General features: G+C 49.5%; 1 protein-coding gene across 3 annotated transcripts; it reads left to right on the top strand.

Annotated features, from left to right (window-relative positions):
• The first annotated feature begins 11 nt into the window (after window positions 1-11).
• Window positions 12-18730, top strand: PACSIN3 (protein kinase C and casein kinase substrate in neurons 3). Of its 3 annotated transcripts, XM_068683752.1 has the most exons (12): window positions 12-165; window positions 9877-9951; window positions 11190-11290; window positions 11712-11868; window positions 12378-12613; window positions 12966-13121; window positions 13653-13828; window positions 14594-14714; window positions 15281-15417; window positions 16086-16148; window positions 16667-16827; window positions 18416-18730. In XM_068683752.1, the coding sequence occupies exons 3-12, from the start codon at window positions 11237-11239 to the stop codon at window positions 18529-18531; spliced, it is 1377 nt and encodes a 458-aa protein (XP_068539853.1). In that variant the 5' UTR covers window positions 12-165; window positions 9877-9951; window positions 11190-11236; the 3' UTR covers window positions 18532-18730. The 3 variants fall into 3 exon arrangements, with proteins under 3 accessions (XP_068539853.1, XP_068539856.1, XP_068539854.1); XM_068683755.1 differs by lacking the exon at window positions 16086-16148 and having other exon boundaries at window positions 13-165; XM_068683753.1 differs by lacking the exons at window positions 12-165; window positions 9877-9951 and adding an exon at window positions 10559-10719.
• Window positions 18731-19196: the final 466 nt, after the last annotated feature.

The raw sequence follows: 19196 nt of genomic DNA on the forward strand, positions 1-19196 counted from the left end.
CCGGCCCCGAGCTGCGGGCCGGGCCCGCCCCGCTGGGAGCTGCTGGAGGCGGAGCGGGAGCCCCCGCGTCCCGTCCCGCGGCTGAAATAGGGGCAGGGCCCGGCCCGCTCCCCCTCCCAGGTGGCCGCTGCCCTCCGAGCCGAGCCTGGCCGAGCCGCCTGCGAGGTAAGCAGCGGGGTCACCCCGGCTATAGGGCGGCTTTCGGCCCTGTTCTCCGGGAGGAGCCGGGGGTCCTGGAGGCTCCTGCCCGCGGTGGGCAGCGCGGCTGCGAGGGAAAAGTTTCCTCGGGGAAAGGGGGCGGCGCTGAGACCCCCGGGAGGGGCCGGGGTTGTTCCTCGGGAGGTGTTAGTGGGGTTTGGACACCCCCTGTATGGGTTTCGCCGCCCCGTGCCCCTCGCAGCCCGGTCTCCAGCCTGACCTTCAGCGGGCGCCCCCGTTCCCCCCCCCCCAGGGCTGGCGCCTCAGCGGGCTCAGGGCCCCTTTGTGGCGGCTCCGGCAGCGCTGAGGGGCAAAGCGGCTCCCCCGAGGGCTGGGGGCTGCCCTATGGGTCCTAGGGGGTCTGGTCGTTGTCCCCTTGGTGTGAGCTGGGCGGTCCCGGCTGTCTCATCCTCCCCCCTCAGCCCTGGGGTTGGTGTCGGGGGATTGGGGGGGCTGTGGGGGCTGTGCCCGGCTTTGGGGTAGGACGCCGGGGTTACCGTGTCCTCTCCAGCCTGGGGCAGGCGAAAGCTGCTCAACATGGAGGTATTAGTGGGCCTCACCGCCCGGCGCTCGCTCTGCGGGTTGTCACCGCTCGCAGGAGGAGGGATCTGCCATCTCTGCTGGGCGATCAATAAGCGAAGTTTGCCTGGCCCGAACGCGTTAACCAGTTTCGCTGCTTTTTGTGCCAACTCTGTGTGCTTCACTTGCTTCAGTTCTTCAAGCCCTGAGCTGTCCCTAGGCGTGGGGATGAGGACGAGGTGAGCCGACCACCTCTGGCGGCGTGGTCTGGCCTCCTTGTCCACCCTGCACCCAGTGGGTGCTCTCTGCCTCTTGTGGTGGGAGATCAGCCTCCCTCCCCTTCAAATCCACCACCGATCTGATTTGCACGGAGGTATTTGTGGTATGGCAGTAATCAATGGCACTGTGAAGCCCTAGCAGAGCCTCCTGCTCCACCCTGGGATTCAGATGTTGCCCAGAAGTCACTAAAGCCTCACGGCGATCCAAGCGAAGCTCAGTGCGTAATGGGCGCAGAATGCACGACTGCAGCGTGTGGGCTAAAATGACAGGGTCTGGCCGGTCCCAGCTCCAGGTGTGAGCTGGTCCCTGGGTGGAGTCACACCGGAGCTGCTCCCTGCGTGTTGCATAACCGAGCACATTCTTTTCGGGAGGGATTCACCTTTCTGTGAAGTGCACAGCATGCTCCGTGTGAGACGGAGCGTGTTCTGCTTTGGCAATGCTTTGTGTTATTAATAGTGCCTCGCAAGAAGTTCCCTAAAATGTTTACGAGATCGTACTTCCAGTTGCAGCTTGGAACAGAACGAGCGCCTGAGCTGAGCTAGCTGTGTGCCGCCTTCCCTGTGCTGTGCCCACTGTATTGTATTGTTGCATTGTTTTCTGAGCTCTTTTTTTCCTGACCTGTGAGTTTGTGCTTCTCTGGCTTGCCAGTACTTGTTCTATTAAGGCCTGTCTTCCTTCTCGGGTTCTAAAGGGTGGCAACTTCATCATGTTGGTAGGTATAAGTGCTCATCTGGAACTCCACTATCAAACTTCAGTGAGTAAGGGCTGTGTGTGAGCTGGCTGTACCAAAATGCTGCAGGTCCTTGGCAGGCTGCGTGTAACCAAATTGCAAAAGCCTGACTACCTCGTGGACCCAAAATCAGTTCTTGTCAGGATAGTGATGCTTTTAATCATTCTAGGTCATTATGGATTACACAAGAACTAGCCTGACTTTTTGGGGCCTTCCATAGATGAACATGAGCTTACAACCTATCACCACCCCTAAAAATCTATATGTATACATATGCACATATAAAGATTGAACAGAGCAGTCAGGTATATCTGTAATGCAACTAATCTTAGAAGATGACTGTAAAACAGAAACAGATGAGGCCCTATACTAGGGGCAAGATCAACTCCTGTTAAAAATGTTGTATCTCAGAGTGGCAAATATCCTTATTCTGGCAATTTTGAGGGCTGGAGATTATTCAGTTGTTGTTATTTAAACTGTTTGGTTCATGTGATGGCTGGCATCCAGGAATTGAACTGGAGACTTCAAAAGTATCTGCCTATAGCCTGAGTGGAAAAAACTATGCTCTTGATTAGAAAGCAGTAATAAACTGCCTCTTTTTTTTTTTTTTCCATCAGCTGATCAGTAATATGTGAAGTTAGGCTGCTCATGAGAGTTCATGGGGAAATTTCTAAACAATGGGAGAGCTGTTTAAGCCCTTTGAGGCACTCTTATCTTCCTAAAACAGGCTTTCTGATCGGGCAAGCTATTTTATCATACTGACATAGCATGATGGGTGTAGATGGTGCTGTATGACAGGGAGCTGTGTCAGAGAGATTAAAAAAAAAAGCCTTAGTCTTAATCTAAAGGCTGTAGTGGGTGAGACAGAAAACAGTGAGTAGTGTATCTGGAGGGTTTTGTGGAGAATTTGGGCTTCTTCTATTTGAAGAGTAACAGGAGAGCTTTGCATCCTTGGAGCAGTTTGGAAGATGTTCAAGAGGTAGCTTAGCTACCTTGTGGCACAGTGAACACTAATTTAACATCCCAATGCCTTCTGACCATCTGGGCACACATTTTTCCAGCAGAAAGTGTAATGTGAATGCAAAGAGCCTGATGTGCCCTCCGCTGTAATCACCCAGCTTTGTTTCAGTGACTCGTACAAGAGTTTCATGTCCCTTCCAGCTGAAATGTGGGCTGAAGCTGGGTAATGCTGTGAAGCAACGTGTGTGACTGGCATCCTAATCATATTTCTGCCTTCAGTGGTGTCTCCTGGCTGTGAATGGCACAATGGGAAGGAGCCTTTCAGACTTGAGACACTTGGAATTTGTGTGTTCAGTCTAGTGGTTGTCAGTAGGCATTGTAGTTTGCTTAAGAGGCGTGTGAGGGATCTCCATGGTACCAGGGGCCTGGATCCAGAGGCATTAGGCTTGGGGGGGATTTTATGCTCTCCTAGTTGACGATCACAGTAGGACTGTTCAGTGTGACCTGTGGGTAGGCTTTTTTGCAGGCTAGGGGAGTTAGAATTGCTGCAGACAACACAGCTGACAGTAAGTCTTCTGCCCTGTCCATGCCACGAGCTTGCCCAAGCTGTCTCATCTGTTTGTGGGAAGATGTGGTTCTCCTAGGCTGTTGGGGATCTGGTCAATCTCTTCAGTCACTGTAGATGACTGTCTGTTGACAGGAACTTCCTCCTCTGCCTCAGTACCTTGCTGCTGAGCCAAACCTCTCCTGCTCCTGTGCCTGCCAAGCTGCATGGGCTGCAGCACTGCAGTATAGGAGTGTGAGGTGGGCTTCTTACCCGACCCTGACAAGGGCAAGCAACCTTCCTGGAGGACCTGGAGACAATGAGCACGTTTCACTTCTTGAATAATTCTAGATGCTTGTTTTTGCTTCTTGGTATCCTTAATCAGCCCTTTCTTGTACCAGCACTGCTTACCCCATTGCCTGGAAACCTCTGTGAAAGCCTGGTGTTGACACCAGCAGGCTTCTACCCCAATACAACCAACAGCAAAAACAGTTTTTTGAGCTGTGGGATAGGAGCTGCTTCTAGAAGCCACGAGGGAGGAAACAATGCCCGCTGGATTGCTCTGTTTGTGCATTGATTTTAAAAAAAGGTCCTGGTGTTCTTCCCTCACGTGTCTGTTTGGGTCCTGAGGATTAGAAACTGAGATCTGTGCTTTGGCCAATGGGCTAAGGAAGCAAATGACATTCCAGTGATGCTCAGCAGTTGAAATTTCTTCTGTGATATGTGCCCTTTGGACTGAGTAACACATTCCTTTGTAGCCTCTTGGAGTGTTGTTGATAACACCTGGAATATGAAGTATATAGATATTAATAGACGTGTTCTTCAGCTTGATATTCAAAAATGTATTTGAAGAGGGATGAAGAGACAATACTGAAAATGAGGACCGGATTCTGTGCAGGTAAACTGAAAGTAGACAGAAGCTGCTGCAAGACGTAGTGTATATGACCTCCAGGATGAATGTGTGAGGTATGAATAATCACAGTGCAGGATAGTTCCTGATGGCTGCCCTTTTCAACCTCCTTATCTGTGCAATCTCCAGGAAATATGTCAAAAAGACAAAGGGTACCTTTACAAATAAACTCTCTACAAAGCAATGGAATCTGCTTACCGCTGCTTGGACCAGGAGATGCTATGAAGGGAATCCAAATTACTGAGTGTTCTCTACACTCCACAGAGCAAACGTTCTTTCTGGGACCAGGCATGTAAAAAACACTCCGGTTGTGTAAAATAACTTTGTCTAACCTCTTGCCTGTAGTTCTGCCACTTCATGTGGTGCCGAAGGCTGCCTTATGCTTGCGTCTTCACGTTTAAGTGTTCCTGTGAGGAAGCAGCTGAGGGAACCTATCTCTGGTAACAAAAGCTGCCAAAGAGCTTTGCTGTCATCTAAGTGCAGGAACTAGCCACAACACAAAACAGAAGCAGCATGTGTGATGTTTTACCTCTTGCTTTCCCTTTACTGTAAGAGATGTTCTAGCACTCAGTCTGATCTCATTCAGCTTTCCTTGAAAAAAAATTGCTGTCCAGGGATGTGATGGAGCCCCCATCCTTGGAGGTATCTAAGAGACATGTGGATGTGGTATGTAGGGGCATGGTTTAGTGGTGGACTTGGCAGCGTTAAGGTTAGTGGTTGGACTTGATTAGGGGTCTTTTCCAACCTAAATAATTCTGATTCTGTCTAATAAAAGCTGATTTACTGTTTACCAAGTAAAACCAGAAGTCTGAGAGATAAAGAGGAAGAAATACACTACCTTGAAATCATTGTGCTTATGATTGCTGTGTACTTTGTCTACATGATGAATATTTGCCAAGTCCATCTCCCATTGCCCCCTTCCTTTAGAAGACAGTTCAGTGAAACTGCATGAGGGCTTCCTTGCATATAGAGGTATGCAGAACTGCAGCTGGGTTAAAGAAGTGTTCCTTCCCAATGGAAGGGGCGGAGGAGCCTGGTTGGAGACACTGCTGCACTACACCACACAGTGGTCAGGGAACTGCCAGAGGCTTGGTGCTGGAGCGGTGCAAAGTGGCCTGCGGCTCTTCTGAAGGCTGTTGGGTTGCAGCCTGCTCCCTTAAGGTTCCTTAATGCATTCAAGTAAACTTGATCCCTGCTCTGGGGGTTACAAGGTGACTCAATCACAGGAGGAGAATATTCCATTGATAGAAACTACTGCAATTTCCTGAGGTTGGGGAAAAAGCAAACAGCAGCACCACCCTGTTATTTCTTTTCTTTACTCTGGGCTGGATGAGGATGGGGCCTTCTGTTCTGTTTGGATCACTGCTGTTCACATACAGATCTAAACAAAACAACTTATTTGCTCAAAGCTTGGCTGGAAGTGGGCACACTGAAAGTGGGCCTGCTGTTGCAACCTCCTTTAATACTGGAGATCTACATCCTATTGGAAAGGAAAACAATTTTTTGTGGTGAAACAATTTCTGCCTGGTACAGCTATGTTGGTCAGGAATCTAACCTTTAGATCAGCAGTGACGTGTTGGCAGAAGCCTATCCTGTAGCCTTGGCCTCTGCAAACTGGATAGGGAATAGCTAAAAAAATATGGAAAGTATTTTGTCTGAACACTTTTTTAAAAAAAAAAAAAAAAAAGAGAACCACTTGGGGTTATGGCATGGTGAGATGTCTGCAGGATATTAGCTTGGCCTGGATCTGGAGGAGACCAATATAAGGAAGCTGTGGCCTGAAACTAGAGAGAGCGCTGAAGCAGCACTTAGACTCAGGAGGTCAGCACCTTAAGCAGAGGAGGATCTTGTCTGTATTTTTGTACTTTGGTATAACCATTGAGAATTTTGCTGGGGGACAGCCACACAGTCTCTGGAGAATCATTGTCTTGGAGACAAGCTGCTGTTAGAGGCTTGCACATAGCTGAAGTGACCTTTGTGTGCAGTTACTGCTCTGCCTGATGTCTCTGACCTCTCCCTGCCTGGAGAAAGAGAAAGATCTCTAAACTGCACTAGGCAGCCCCGGCAGGCTTCAGGGAGCAGCTGAGAAACATGGGTTTGTAGGCCCATGGCAGGTGACTCTAGCAAGGGTGTGACCACAGCAAGAGGGTAAGCATCTTGGAGGATGTTTTGCTGGGTAGAAGTTATTTCAGATTCACAGGCTTTTTGGAGGGTCTTGATGCCACTTGGTGCTCCTCTAGCTGTAGAGAACTGGCCTCTCTCTGGCAGGTGACCACCTGTAACCATCAGTGCCCCTGTGTAATGGCAGTGGAGAGCACCTTAATGGGCATCGTTCAATTCAGAGCTGTTGGATGCCCACACGTAGAGATGAGGCTGGAGAGGAAACCTTGTCCCATGCTTTGTTTCACTCTTCCCATCAGGCACCTTCCCAGCACTGCTGTACCAGTACCAGGCCCATTTATTATGCTGGGGGCCTTCCTAGTGTCAGCTCTAGCTCCTTTCTGACAACAAGTTACCAAAAAAAGGTGTTCTCATGGCAGCCGCTCTGGAAGGGGAGGGTGGACTGTTGTCCTTTGGTGTCTTCGGGTTGTTCAGATTGAAGGGTTTATCTGCAGCCTACACCAGAAGCGCCCTGGAGTGAAAACAAAACCTCTCCCACTGCTTGCTGTACAGGAAAAGTGACTCTTTGGGAATCAAACGGGCTGGTTGCAGAGATGGCACGCTGCTGCTTTGAGGTGTTATTGTCCTGAGGTGGAAGTGAGTTAGCCTGCTCCTGATTGAAACTCTTGGTTAGCTTGTCTTGAACACCCCTGTAGGAACTGGTCCATAATAAATGTCCATCAGCAAAGCCCAGTTAGTTGATAAATATAATTGAACATTTTCCTTCATCTGCCTGGGTCCAGTGCTTGCAGTTGTACTCAGGCAAGGTGGAAAAGGGACTCTGCTGGGCAGGAGGCTTTGCTTGGCACTGTACAAGCTCTGTTTCTGTGGAAGAACTCCTGCAGGCCTGTATGCACCAGCACTTTGAGCGTTTGTAGAGCTCAGAGGCTGGTTCTTGGCGAACCTAGGGAAACAATTGCTCACAGGGAGTCTCGGGAGGCGGTCAAGCAATGCACAGAAGTGATGCCTTGGGCGTTTGGAGTCTGGAAGCACTGGAGTGCGGTGTAGAGGGAAGAGGATTTTTGTGGCTTGTGTGCCTTAGGGAGAAGTTTCTGAAGTCAAGGGTGCTTATTACTATCTGGCCTTGAAGCTTTAATTGTGGATCAGGACCCTGTTGTACTCATGTTGTGTAAACATGAAGCAAAAAGGCCTGCTGAGTGGTGTGGTGCCAGATGCACACGAAAGTGAGGGTTTTAGCCTGACCTCCCGGTCTGAGGGTGGGGAGTTGTGGTGTGAGATGTGACAGACCAGAGCAGGGGTGAGATGGATGTGGTTAAAGGCTGAAACAGCTCTGCTGTGACAAGTGCTCTGGCGGTTCTTGTAGTGGAGCTCAGCACCAGTGAATCAGTCCTGAGCCACTCTGCCCTTCTGCAGCTGAAGGCCAAGAGCTCTTTTTGGATAACTTACTATATTGGTCAAAATAAGAGAGCAGATATTTGGGGGATGGAGGGGAATACTTGTTTTTTAAAACACTATTAGCAGCAAGGCTTGTGTCTGCGTAAATCTCAGTTGTACGGTTTATTTTGTCTACTTGTCTCTGCTGGTTGTGTCTACAGTGCTCTCATCTGTAATTGTGCAGAGAAGTGACTGGAGATGTGGGTGCTCTCCCTGCTTCCTGGGGGAGTTCCTCGTGCAGGAACTCAACTGTAAGAAATGGATGAGGGAAGCAGGAGGAGAAAACATTCCTCTGCTCTGCAAATTTAACGTTGGTCCCCTCTTAGCAGAGGCGGCAGTGGCATCAGAAAGTCTTGGTGTTGATCCACACAGCTGCAGCTCATCCTGTACAGGCTCTGCCAACCTTCCTGAATGACACGGTGGCTCCTGCTCCATCAGGACGCAGGGTAGTACTGTCATCTCCCCACCTTGCTGTAGAGCAGCCTTTGGCACATGTAACACTCATCTGTTTGCTTTTCCTGGCAAACTCGCGTTTTCCCTGGTCTCAAGCTCTTGGCAGCTCCCAAAACATACGATGTTTGGGGAATAATCAGGCGTGAGGGGGTGGAGTGGCAATCTATTTGCTCCTCTTGGGCTGAGGGTGACAGCAGCAGCTGTTCTTCAGCCCCCGTGTGCGCTGCTAAGTACCATCCCCGTGTCTGCACGCAGATCCAATTTGATCTGCTGACTGACATGGGCTCATGGAGTATGTAAAGTCCAGAAAAAGCCTGGCAGAAAAGGGTCCTCCTTGTTCTTTGACCTTTTTGCTTCTACCAGGACCCTTTTATCTAAACTTCTATGAAGTCTATACAACTGCTATTGAAATAACCTATTCTGCTGGGTGCTACTTGGGCCATGAAGATTAACCTGTAGAAATGTTAAACTACTTTTTTTTATTTTTTGATTTGACCACCCAGCTCCTGTGGTGGTGGTCTCAGTAGAGCTTCGAGCTGTGGGGTGCTTTGCCATGTGTTACTGATGCTGAAAACTCCCGTGTGTTCAGATGCAGAGTGGAGAAGTTAACGGAAGGGAAATTCATGGGGTGTTCCTGAATTCCGAGGTGCCACGTTCAGCTCAGGAAGTTCCTGTCAACAAATGGTTAGAGGCTTGGAAAGTACGCAGGGAAGCATCATGTATGCTTGCTCTGTTCTCCAAGCAAGGAAAAAATAGCTGCTTTTGGCCACTGGCTGTGAAGCGTATGCGGTGACAAGGACCCTTAGTCTGATCCAGCGCAGCTACTATTATGTTTCAGAGCCTGCTAATCTTAGTGATAGTAAATCCAGTTACTTGCGTTTGTAACTCCCAAGAAATTTGAGCTGTGCCTCCTTATTTTATCGTGGAAATAATGGGTTTGGGTTCCTCCTTTCTTTACCGACTGACCAGGCAAACAAGCTCTCTGTGACACACAAGCTTTCCGCATTTACCCCTGAATTCTAGCACGCTGGAGTCAGTCTGAATCGGAAACCAGAGATGGAAGGCATGGTTGTGATTCAGTGCTTCCCGATAAAGAAGTGGGGATGGGGGCAGTGTGGGGGGGAAGGGTGGAAAAAGTGATACAACCTTAATGGGTGACATCTAATTGAGCTGTGTCTCCACGAGGAGAAGCTTGGTTTTAAATGTAGAACTACTGAGTCCTTTGTCTCCTTTTCATCTTTAGGGAAAAGGGATGGGAAGAAGCCCATGTCTGTCCTTCCCGTCTTTTCTTGAAGCCTGCCATGTCTGTGTGAGGCAGTGGGCTTTCCTACCAGCCGCTGTGCAGTGAGGGGGGTCAGGCCCCACCAACCCGTGCCTGGGGTGTGCTTATTTTAGGCCTTGCTGGCGTTGGGCTGTTCCCTTTGCTCAGCTGTTGTGATGCTGCCACCTTTCCCGCACAGTGCTGTCATGCCGCCCCAAATAGTTTCTATTTTAACTTTCTCTGGGGCTAGGTCTTGTGACACAAGGATTTGGCATCTCTCCTACGTGCTGGAACGTGGCATCTTCGGAGGCACGGTGGCTGCAGCTGCTATATCAGAGGGTGCCCCTCCTAGTAGCTGGCAGAAGGGGGACACCCCTATCCCTGCCCTGGGGTTGGGATGTGTCAGAAGAGGCAGCATCCCTGCAGGGAAGCAGCACTGTAACTGCTTGTCTCTCTCTCTCCTCCAGTCTGTTGTAAGGTGTCTGAAGAGCTTGGGACATACTTGCCAGCTCCCTGTTGCTCCCCTGTTGTCTCCCTCTCAGGTAAGTGGTTAGTGGGGGCGATGCTGAGCTGTGTGCCCTGGAAGCACACCAGATGGCTTTGGAGCCTGCTAAGGGAGGATGAGGACGGCTGGTGGCATGAGTGGAGGTGTTCTTCAGGCTTCTGAGCTTGTGCACCTGAGCATCACGTCGCATTTAACAGCTGGGTTGTGTGACTGGAGGTCAGCACTTCCAGCCTTCTGGGGAAACCCAGAGGAACGGCATCAATGTGCTTCTGACAGTCAACAGCATGTGAGGCTGGGCAAACAGAGCCCAATTGTTTCTGGAAGAAACGGAGGAAATTCCTGCAGCCTGTGTTGGGGTGCTGGTGAGGTGGCTCGCACCGCAGCTACCACGCTGAGAAGGATTTGCAGGAGGTGGGAGACGGGCACTCCTGACCTGATCTCCATTTCTGCTGTGTGCTCCGTGGGCTGGCAGAACCAGCAGATACCTCCCCGGGGTGTGAGGGAAGCTTTTTATAACTAGGAATGTGCAAGAGGAGAAGTAAGTGGCAGCAAAGGACATCTATGCTGCGTTAACCCAGGCTTGCCCAGAGGGGAGTGGGTTTGTGCAGGAGCAACTGGTGTGGGCCTCTTTCCATTCCTCATTCCTGCACAAAAGCATCCTTGGGCCTCTCCCCAGGGATTTCAGAGTCACACAGCATCAGGAGCAAAGCAGCAGCACAGGCTTGTACAGGGAATGGGCCAAAGTCCTGAGACAGAGGTTGAGAAGCACCTTTCACCTTCTAGCCTAGATTTTGAGCCTACTGAGGTGACAGACTCGAGTGTTTTTAGGGAAGCCGTGTGGCTGGGTAACCAGCATGCATGCTGCAGTGCCATGTGCCTCTGCGTGTTCCTGTAGCTCTGCTCAAGCCCAGCTCAGGTGGTGGGCAGCTTATCGGGCTCCTCCCCATTCACAACATGCCTGACTGCTCGGCCTCGTTTTCTCCAGCCAGTTGTTGTAATCCTGACTCACACCGGGAAACCGGAGTCATCTCTGCTGATGGAGGACTCGAAGTGATTCAAGTTTTCAAATAGCTGTAGCTGCTTCAGCTTCTGTAGCTTTTGCTGCCTTCCTGAGGGCCTCGGTTAAGAAAGGGATCTCTGCAGGGGTGGCTGGTGCTGCTGAGAAGTGTTGGATTCACTGCTGTCTCTAGGATCTGTTCAGCTGAAGTTTGAGATCGACACCTACAAGGAGGTTTGGCCAGTGCTGTGTTAGAAATCCCTTTTCTCTCTCCTCAGCTTAACTGAAATCTGCAAAAATTCCTTGCTGCAAGAAAACGAGGGCGATGTCATCAGAAGATGATGCTGGCGGGGAGGCTCCTGGGGGCAGTTTCTGGGAGGTAAGGATAATTGGGGTGTGAGGGAGGTAGGAAGGAATGTCTTACCTCCCACCCATGGAATTAAAGGGTTGAGTTTCAGGTTCACGGGTGACATGGCGCTCTTGGGGAGTGGAAGGGAGAGGCCGTGGGGTGGTTCGGTAACGTGTTGTCTTACTGCAAGGAGGAGTAACCCTTTCCTCCACTGATGCTGTGGAATGAGACTTCCTTGTTCAGCTGACACTGCTCAGAGCTGTGAGAGGCAAAGAGCATCTTGGCGTCCACCCTCCATTGCTCTGCCTGGCAGAGCACCAGAGGCGGGTCTGAGCCCAGCTGCAGGTTCCAGGAGGGTCTGCGCTCCCTCCCAGTGCGCTGCTCGACCTCCTCCTGTCTGTGCTGAAGGAACGTGAAGGTGCAGTATAAATAACAATGTGTGAAATTTCAGGCTGGAAACTACAGGCGGACAGTGAAGCGTGTGGATGATGGCTACCGGCTCTGCAATGACTTGATCTCCTGCTTCCAGGAGCGAGCCAAGATAGAGAAGAACTACGCCCAGCAGCTAACAGAGTGGTCCCGTAAGTGGAGGACCAATGTGGAGAAAGGTAAAGTTGGCAGGCTGGGCTATGAGCAGGATGCAGTAATTGCACTGTATTCCTGGAGTGCTCTATCGTACTGAGGTGTGAGGCTGTTTCCTTGGGGGGGACGGGACAGGCTGCTCTTCTCCAGAAAGGGGGGTGTGAATTTCTTGGGCATTGTTTTGTTTTTGTTTTTGTAGGCAGGTCTTTGATTTACTTTTAGAAGTCTTCCTCTTCCTCTGCATTGTCAGGTGTTCGGTTACAAAAAATATTTTTAGTGTCGCAAGTCCTTGGCCAGTCCAAAGCTTAAATCGAGCTGCAGATCGCCCATCTTAAATGCCTGCCTTGGCCAGCTGTGACAGCCAGTCTGGGCGCTGCCTTCTGGGACTGAGTGGAGACCAGTCAGTGCTGACTTATGTGATGGAGCAGAGCTGTGGAAGTGACTCCAAAGTGATAGATGAATGTAGGAGGAGGAAAATGAGTGTTTTTTCTTGTGGGCAGGAGGTGAAGAGCCCCTCTGGTGCTTGTTCCTGCAGGTCCCCAGTATGGTACTCTGGAGAAGGCCTGGCATGCTTTCCTGACAGCTGCAGACAGACTTAGTGAAATCCACTTAGATGTCCGGAACCACCTGGCTGGCGAAGATTCGGATAAGATCAAGGCCTGGCAGAAGGAGGCCTACCACAAGCAGATGATTGGGGGCTTCAAGGAGACAAAGGAGGCAGAGGATGGGTTCCGCAAGGCCCAGAAGCCCTGGGTGAAGAAGATGAAAGATGTGAGCAAAGTGTGAATGGGGAAGGAGGGGTGAGGGTGGTCCAGGTGGGTGCCACTAGCCACAGTAGGGAGTGCCACAGAGGGAGGGATGGCTAGCTGGGCTCTTGGTCTCGGTCTTGCAGCTTCCTTTCTGTGTAAGAAAAGTTTAGGAACAGGCTTGGTGTTCCTACATGGCAGGTTAACACTACAAGATTATCTGGAGATACCTGTTCCCATGGTTGGCTAAACATCAAATTGGCATTTCTGTTTGTCCTCAAACAATTGCTGCTGACTGTAACAAAGTGTTAATGTGCTCTCTCTGAAGAATAGAAGATCTATGGTACAGAATCACCTTGTCTGCATCACTCCTACAGGTAGAGACCTCAAAGAAAAACTACCACGCAGCCCGGAAGGAGGAGAAAACAGCCCATACAAGGGAGAACCATGCCAAGGCAGACTCCTCGGTCTCCCAGGAGCAGCTGCGCAAGTTGCAGGAGCGTGTAGAGAAGTGCACTCAGGAGGCTGAGAAGGTGAGCACTGAATGGACACGCATCACAAGGATGCGAATTCCAAGGAGAAGGCACTGGCTGCATTGTCACTCAGTGAAATTGCTCCTGCTGGAGGCTGTAAGGAGGTGTGAGATTGCATTGTTCTGAAGTTTTAGTGAGTTAAACTGAAGCTTTAGGAAGGCTGAGTGAGGGGTCTATCCTTGGTGTTGAGTAGAATTTAATTTATAGATATATTTAAAAAAAAGTAGGGGACTGGTTGCAGGGGGAGGGAGCTGCAGAGCTGAAGACTTGGTTACCAAATGTGGGTGGCTTCCTTGCTGACAGGAGTGAGTGTGGAAGGACCTCTGTGGAGGAGGGTGGTAAGGAAGGAAGAACTTTTAAGATACTAGGAGAGCAATGGATTTGGGTACCAGCTGTGGGACTTTATCTGTTTTCTGTGCTGTGTGTTCAGCAGTGCAGGGGGAAAAACTTCTTAGTCCTGAGTAGGGAGAGCGTCAGTGGTTTGACATCAGAGCAACATATCACCCCTGTTCCCCTCCTGCATTGATACAGTGCAAGGATCAATACGAGAAGATGCTGGAAGAGCTGAACCGCTACAATCCCCGCTACATGGAGGACATGGAGCAAGTGTTTGAGGGCTGTCAAGAAGCAGAGCGCAAGCGATTGTGCTTCTTTAAGGAGATGTTCCTGAATCTGCACCAGCATCTCAACCTCTCCACCAGTGAAAGGTACCAGCCCTGACACAGAAGGGAGGCTCTCTACCCTGGGGTGTCCTGGGCACTGAAAAGGGGTCTAATTCTGGTGTTGGTGAAAGGGAGCTGCATCAGGCACATTTTGCTCCTTCCCCTTCTGATTGAGAATGGGCATTCAGTCTCTTTTTTGACTGACCAGTGCAGGAGGATCCCCACAGAGGATTCTTTCTGCCTCTGAAGCCTTTGTCTTCCAGTACTGACCCATGGGTGTGTTTCTGTTCTGTGAAGTGCCTCAGTGTCATGTAATCCCAGTCTGTGGAAGGCAATGGAGCCACATTCCTGTATGTGTAGTAAATACACCCGTTTTGTCCTGAGTAGAGACATCTTGAGAGAAAGATGATCATGAGCCCATGAGTTGCCCTGAAATAGGGGTTACACAGGGAGGTAGACTCTTCTGGGCTCCTATGCGTTGAGGTGGAGGTTAACAAATCTGAGCCACTTCCTTATGTGCAAGAATGTGCCAGGCCCTTTTGATACTCATTTGAGCTATGCTGGGAACTGGCAGATGTTAGCTACTATCACACCAAACAGCTTGCCATACTTGCTGTACTGACTCCTCTGTGAAGGTGGCCCTGTTTTTCTTGAGCTGAACAGGCGTTGCACCCCGCTAGCACCCTTAGTTCTGTGGGGTTTGATATGCTATGTAATTGTGCATGAGGTTATGCTCTTCTTTTTGACTTAGGTTTTGGGGAACCACTGAGGGACTTGGTTCCTGATGGTTCTGTTTGTTTTTGGTCGTAGCTTTCAAGCGTTGTATCGTGATCTCTACCAAGTCATCATGGCTGCAGACAACCAGGAAGACCTGAAGTGGTGGCGCAACACTCATGGGCCAGGCATGGCAATGAATTGGCCTCAGTTTGAGGTGACAAAGCATTCTAGAGTATATTATAATTTCTCACTATCTAACTGCTTTCCTGAAATTGGTGGATTGCTAGTCTTGCATTGGAAAGATGTGTCAGGCATACCTCTTTCCTTCCCTTTCCAAGAGCTTCTGAGAGCTGGCATCTGGTCCTTTTAGGCTAAACCATGCTGGTGTCTCTGGCCTTGAAGTGAGGCTCTTTGCTCAGCAGACTCATTATATTAGGATCTTCGGAGACTTCTGGGGTTGCAGTCCCTTCACTTCCTTAAAGGAATGTGTGCAACCTTGCTGAACTGCAACTACTCTGCCTTCCAGCTGCAACAGCAGGGAAGCTGAACTGGTTCTCAGGGTCCTGGGATAAGCTCCTATTGTCACTTTTCCCATAGGCCCTCTTGTTGCACCTCAGGATTCGAGAGGAGTGAGCCTGCTCTGTCTGCAAGGCCACGTGGCTGATCAGCCACAATTGAAGCATGACTTGTGTTATTACACTTCTGTACTGTCCAGTAGAAAAGAGCCCGGAGCTCTCATATCCTAATGGCTTGATGGTGTTATTACTTCTCCCTGAACAGGAATGGTCCCTGGAAACACAGCGGCCGATCACCAAGAAGGAGAAGAGCGGTAAGATGGCTGATGATGTCACGCTGACCAGCATTTTGCCTGCACGGGATGGTGTTCTTTCACAGACCCCTCTGCAGACGAGGCGAGGGTAAGGACTGAAACCTGGGATACATCCTGTTAGGAGACATACAGCCCTGCCCAGGGTAATTAATGAGTTGGGTTGACAGGACTGATCTGAACTTCTTGTTTCTATTTCTAGCCCCATGGCCTTGCCCAGGACAAGGTAGAATAAGGCTGTTAGGGGAGCTCTTTTTGGTCTCCTATATAGCATTCTCCTAGATAGCATCTCACTAGGGGCCTCCCTTGTAAAGATTCTTCTAGTGATGAGATCTGGCCTTGTTCAGACCAATGCTGTGCAAGATTGTGGCAGGTGTTTCCACACCTTCTCTTCCACCCAGACAAGGTGAAGAGAGTTGGGAACTGGCGACCTTGTGAGCTAACTGTACTGTTTCCTAAATGAAGGTATTAGTGTTTGTTTGTTTTTCCCTTGGCATGGTGCTGAGTGCTGCCTGACAAGTCTTGGTACAGCTGCTTCCCTTGCCAGGAAGCAAGCAGGAGAATAGGGAGATATAATAGGATATAGGGATATATAATAGGGAGAATAGGGTGTCCTGCAGTGCTGTCACCATCCTGCCTTAAATGGTGAACCCTGGCATAAGTGAACTGGGTGGGAAAGAAGGGGAACATAGGGGTGTCTCGAGGCCATTACTGTATTACAGTCTATTGGATTCAGGGGCCCTATTTGCCACTCCACAGGTCTTCCTATCAAGAGGAGCAGAACAGCTTCTATGACAGCCTGAGGGCACCCACATTTGTGAAGTTAGTATGGAACGTAGCCTCTTTGGGGGTTTCTGGGTTCCAGGTGCCTGTCCTCTACTGTTCCTCCCCTCTGCTCTTGCTTCTCACTCAGAAAATGGCATTCCAGCCACATCTGTTTGGGATGGGAGACCTGTTTTTTCCCCTGTCTGTCCTGTTCTTGGCTGGGGAATAACTCTGGACACAGCTGGGCTCTCCATTTTAGGACTGACTGACCTTCCCTGAGTGAGATGGTCTGCTGGAATAGGATGAGGTCATGAAAAGTATGCATGTGTGGAAACGCTGAGAATGAGTTACCCTCCTAGCCCTCAGGGCTCTAATGCTGGGATGCTTTCAACCAAATCTAGTATCTCCTGGTGTCCTGCTGTCCCATTCACCCTGACTTGGCTTTAGGGTCTCTTTCACTTCGTTCTGTGGCATAGAAGTCTCTGAGGGGTCAGAGTGGTGGGTGATTCAGGAGGAGGTGGGTGAGAGATGATCCTAACTACCATCTTGTCTCCTCTCTGCTTCCACATGTACAGTGGGGGAAAGGAAGACATTTCGGAGTGGTCAGATGAGGACACTCCAAAGAAGTGCCTGGATGCCAACGGGCATGAGGAGGACTTAAAGGTACCAGGTGTACGGGTACGAGCACTGTATGATTACACAGGACAGGAGGCTGATGAGCTGAGCTTTAAAGCAGGTACAGAAGCACTAACCTCTCACTAACTTTTTGCTGTCCTCACTTGAGCCAAGTGAATGATTGAAACACTTTAAGAACTGGATGTCCACTTGAAAACTGACAATTATTCTTCTTTCCCTGGCCTGACCCACTGCCAACTGCTGAGGCAGATGATACACCAGGCAGTTCAACCTGTTGTAGATCAAAAGACAGCGAGGCCACAAAATCTGCTTGGGTCTTGGTTACAGTGTAGGGAAAGCAGCAGACCCAAGTGGTGAAGTGGATCCTGCCTGCTGTCTCCTAAAGCATTTATTCTTTATTAAATGTTTTTCCCTTGTCACTGATATAAATTACTCCTCTCTGAAGTATGAGAAAGGTGACCACCTATATTGATTGTCCTTTGAAGTAACCAGAAGGTAGATACTCTGGGAAGAAAGCCCATTTGACTGCCATGCACTACTGAAGGCAGAGTTCAGCTGGCAGAAACAGCTATGCAAACTGTGGGTATCTTGAGAATGGGTGTCCTGGCTCCCAGCAGAGAGGACTGAGGGAGGGAGAATGCTCAAGCAAATAAACCCCTCCCCTTCTTTCTTCCATCACTTAAACTTATACACTTAGTTTGAATGTGCCATCTCCTCCAAATTCAAGAGGACATCTGGATCTTGAGTGTCTCTAATCTTGCTTCTATGTGGTGTCTGCTATAGAAGTACACCCCTCTTTAAAAGACGCTGTCTTTCAGTAGCAAGGACTTGTGCCTGAGGCCAGTATCTGTGCTGTGGTGTAACCATTCTAACAAACTTCCTAATGTTAACTTGTTGCTGTAAAATATGAGTGCTCTGGATCTTGACTCTTTGGGGTCTTGACTCTTTGCTATTTCTTTCTAGTCAGCTGATAAATAGAGGCATGACTGGTTATCTTCAGTCATCCCTTTTCTGAATCTGCTCTGACAAGCAAGGACCAGCAGGGCTCAAGCCTAACAGCAGATGACTTTCTTTCCCAGCCTCTGCCAGTGTGGGATGTGCTTACTGATGCAGTAGACCTCCCTCTCTGGCAGATGTATGACTTTCTACTGACAGAAGGGGACCCCTCTGCCCTTTCCTGTAGTAGATACGGGGAGGTTAAAAGCCTTTCCTGGTCATAGTCTGGGAAAGGAGTTAATTCCATGCCTTTCTGGCCAAGCCAGACAGTTCATCATGGAATAGTTGTTTGGGGTATTTCCAGACAGAGCTTAGCTGCTTTTTACATTTCCTTCCTACCTGCTCCAGTGGAACTTTTTTTTTTAAAAAAAAAAAAAAGGATCCCTGAGCATTCTGAGCCTTTTGGCTTATAGGCACATTCCTCTGGGGAAAAGAAGGTTGGGTGGAAATATTGGGAACAACTTTCTGATGTTGAAGAGCAGAAGTTCCTTTGCCTTAGGGGATGGTACTGATCACAGATACTGAAGAGGTCTGTAACTCTGGATTGGATTAAACTGCAGTATGATAGTGTGATAAAGGGAAAAAGCGTGGGGATTCAGACCAACTCTTTTTTCAATTCAGAAAAAAAACAAATGCTCTTCTACCTTTCCCCTTTCCCAAGGCTGCTTCCTAATATCTGTTTTTGCTTGTAGGTGAAGAATTAATGAAGATAAGTGAGGAAGATGAGCAGGGCTGGTGCAAGGGCCGACTTCTCACTGGCCACGTTGGACTCTATCCTGCTAACTATGTTGAGAAGGTTGGATCATGATTGCTACCACCCTTTTAGTGTCTCAGCCATGCCAGCATCTCCTGCAGAGGTCACTGGGTCACTGCTGGCTCCACTCCACCTTTGCAGTATATCCAACACCTTCTGGACTCTGAGGGCATGTATTCCATGTAACTAATGCTTCATTTTAAATGCCTAGACCTGTAGGGATTTTCTAATAAATAAAGAAGGATGAGTAAGACTTTTCTGACTGTGAGCACTATAGGAATTTAAAAGTGCAGAAGAGAACAGATCCTCCTGACTTGCACTTGGTGAAGGGAGATACATGACATGTCCAACTCTTCACAACAGACAAAGACTTCCTGGGCTTCAACATGTGCATCCATAGCATGGGGGTGTCTGCCCTGCCCCCAGGCTTCCTGTTCAAGGAACTCTGGATGTGCAGGGCTGTAGGGAACTTGTAGCATTGCTTCCTCTTTTTGCTGAGCTGAGGCAGAAATCTGTTTATCCTCTCAAATCTTTCAGAAATCTTCAGTGTCCTTTACCTCAGGCCTGGTGACTCCTGTGGTAAGGCAGCTGATAAAAAGGTGTAACTTCAAAAGCCTGGATTTTCCCCTCCCACTGTCCTCCGGTTTATTGGGATAACACCAGAAATGCATGATAACACGACTTAGGGACAGGAGAAAGGCTTCTATCTTGCACTGTCT

Source organism: Anas acuta, chromosome 5 (genome assembly GCF_963932015.1).
Source record: "Anas acuta chromosome 5, bAnaAcu1.1, whole genome shotgun sequence".
In the NCBI taxonomy this organism is placed as follows: Eukaryota; Metazoa; Chordata; class Aves; order Anseriformes; family Anatidae; genus Anas; species Anas acuta.

Bases quoted from the DNA above. Each gene is read 5' to 3' on its own strand.
- PACSIN3 (XM_068683752.1), top strand. From the start codon at position 11,237: ATGTCATCAGAAGATGATGCTGGCGGGGAGGCTCCTGGGGGCAGTTTC. The intron at 12,614-12,965 runs GTGAGCAAAGTG...TCACTCCTACAG, and splicing joins GGGTGAAGAAGATGAAAGAT to GTAGAGACCTCAAAGAAAAA. The intron at 16,828-18,415 runs GTACAGAAGCAC...TTTTGCTTGTAG, and splicing joins TGAGCTGAGCTTTAAAGCAG to GTGAAGAATTAATGAAGATA.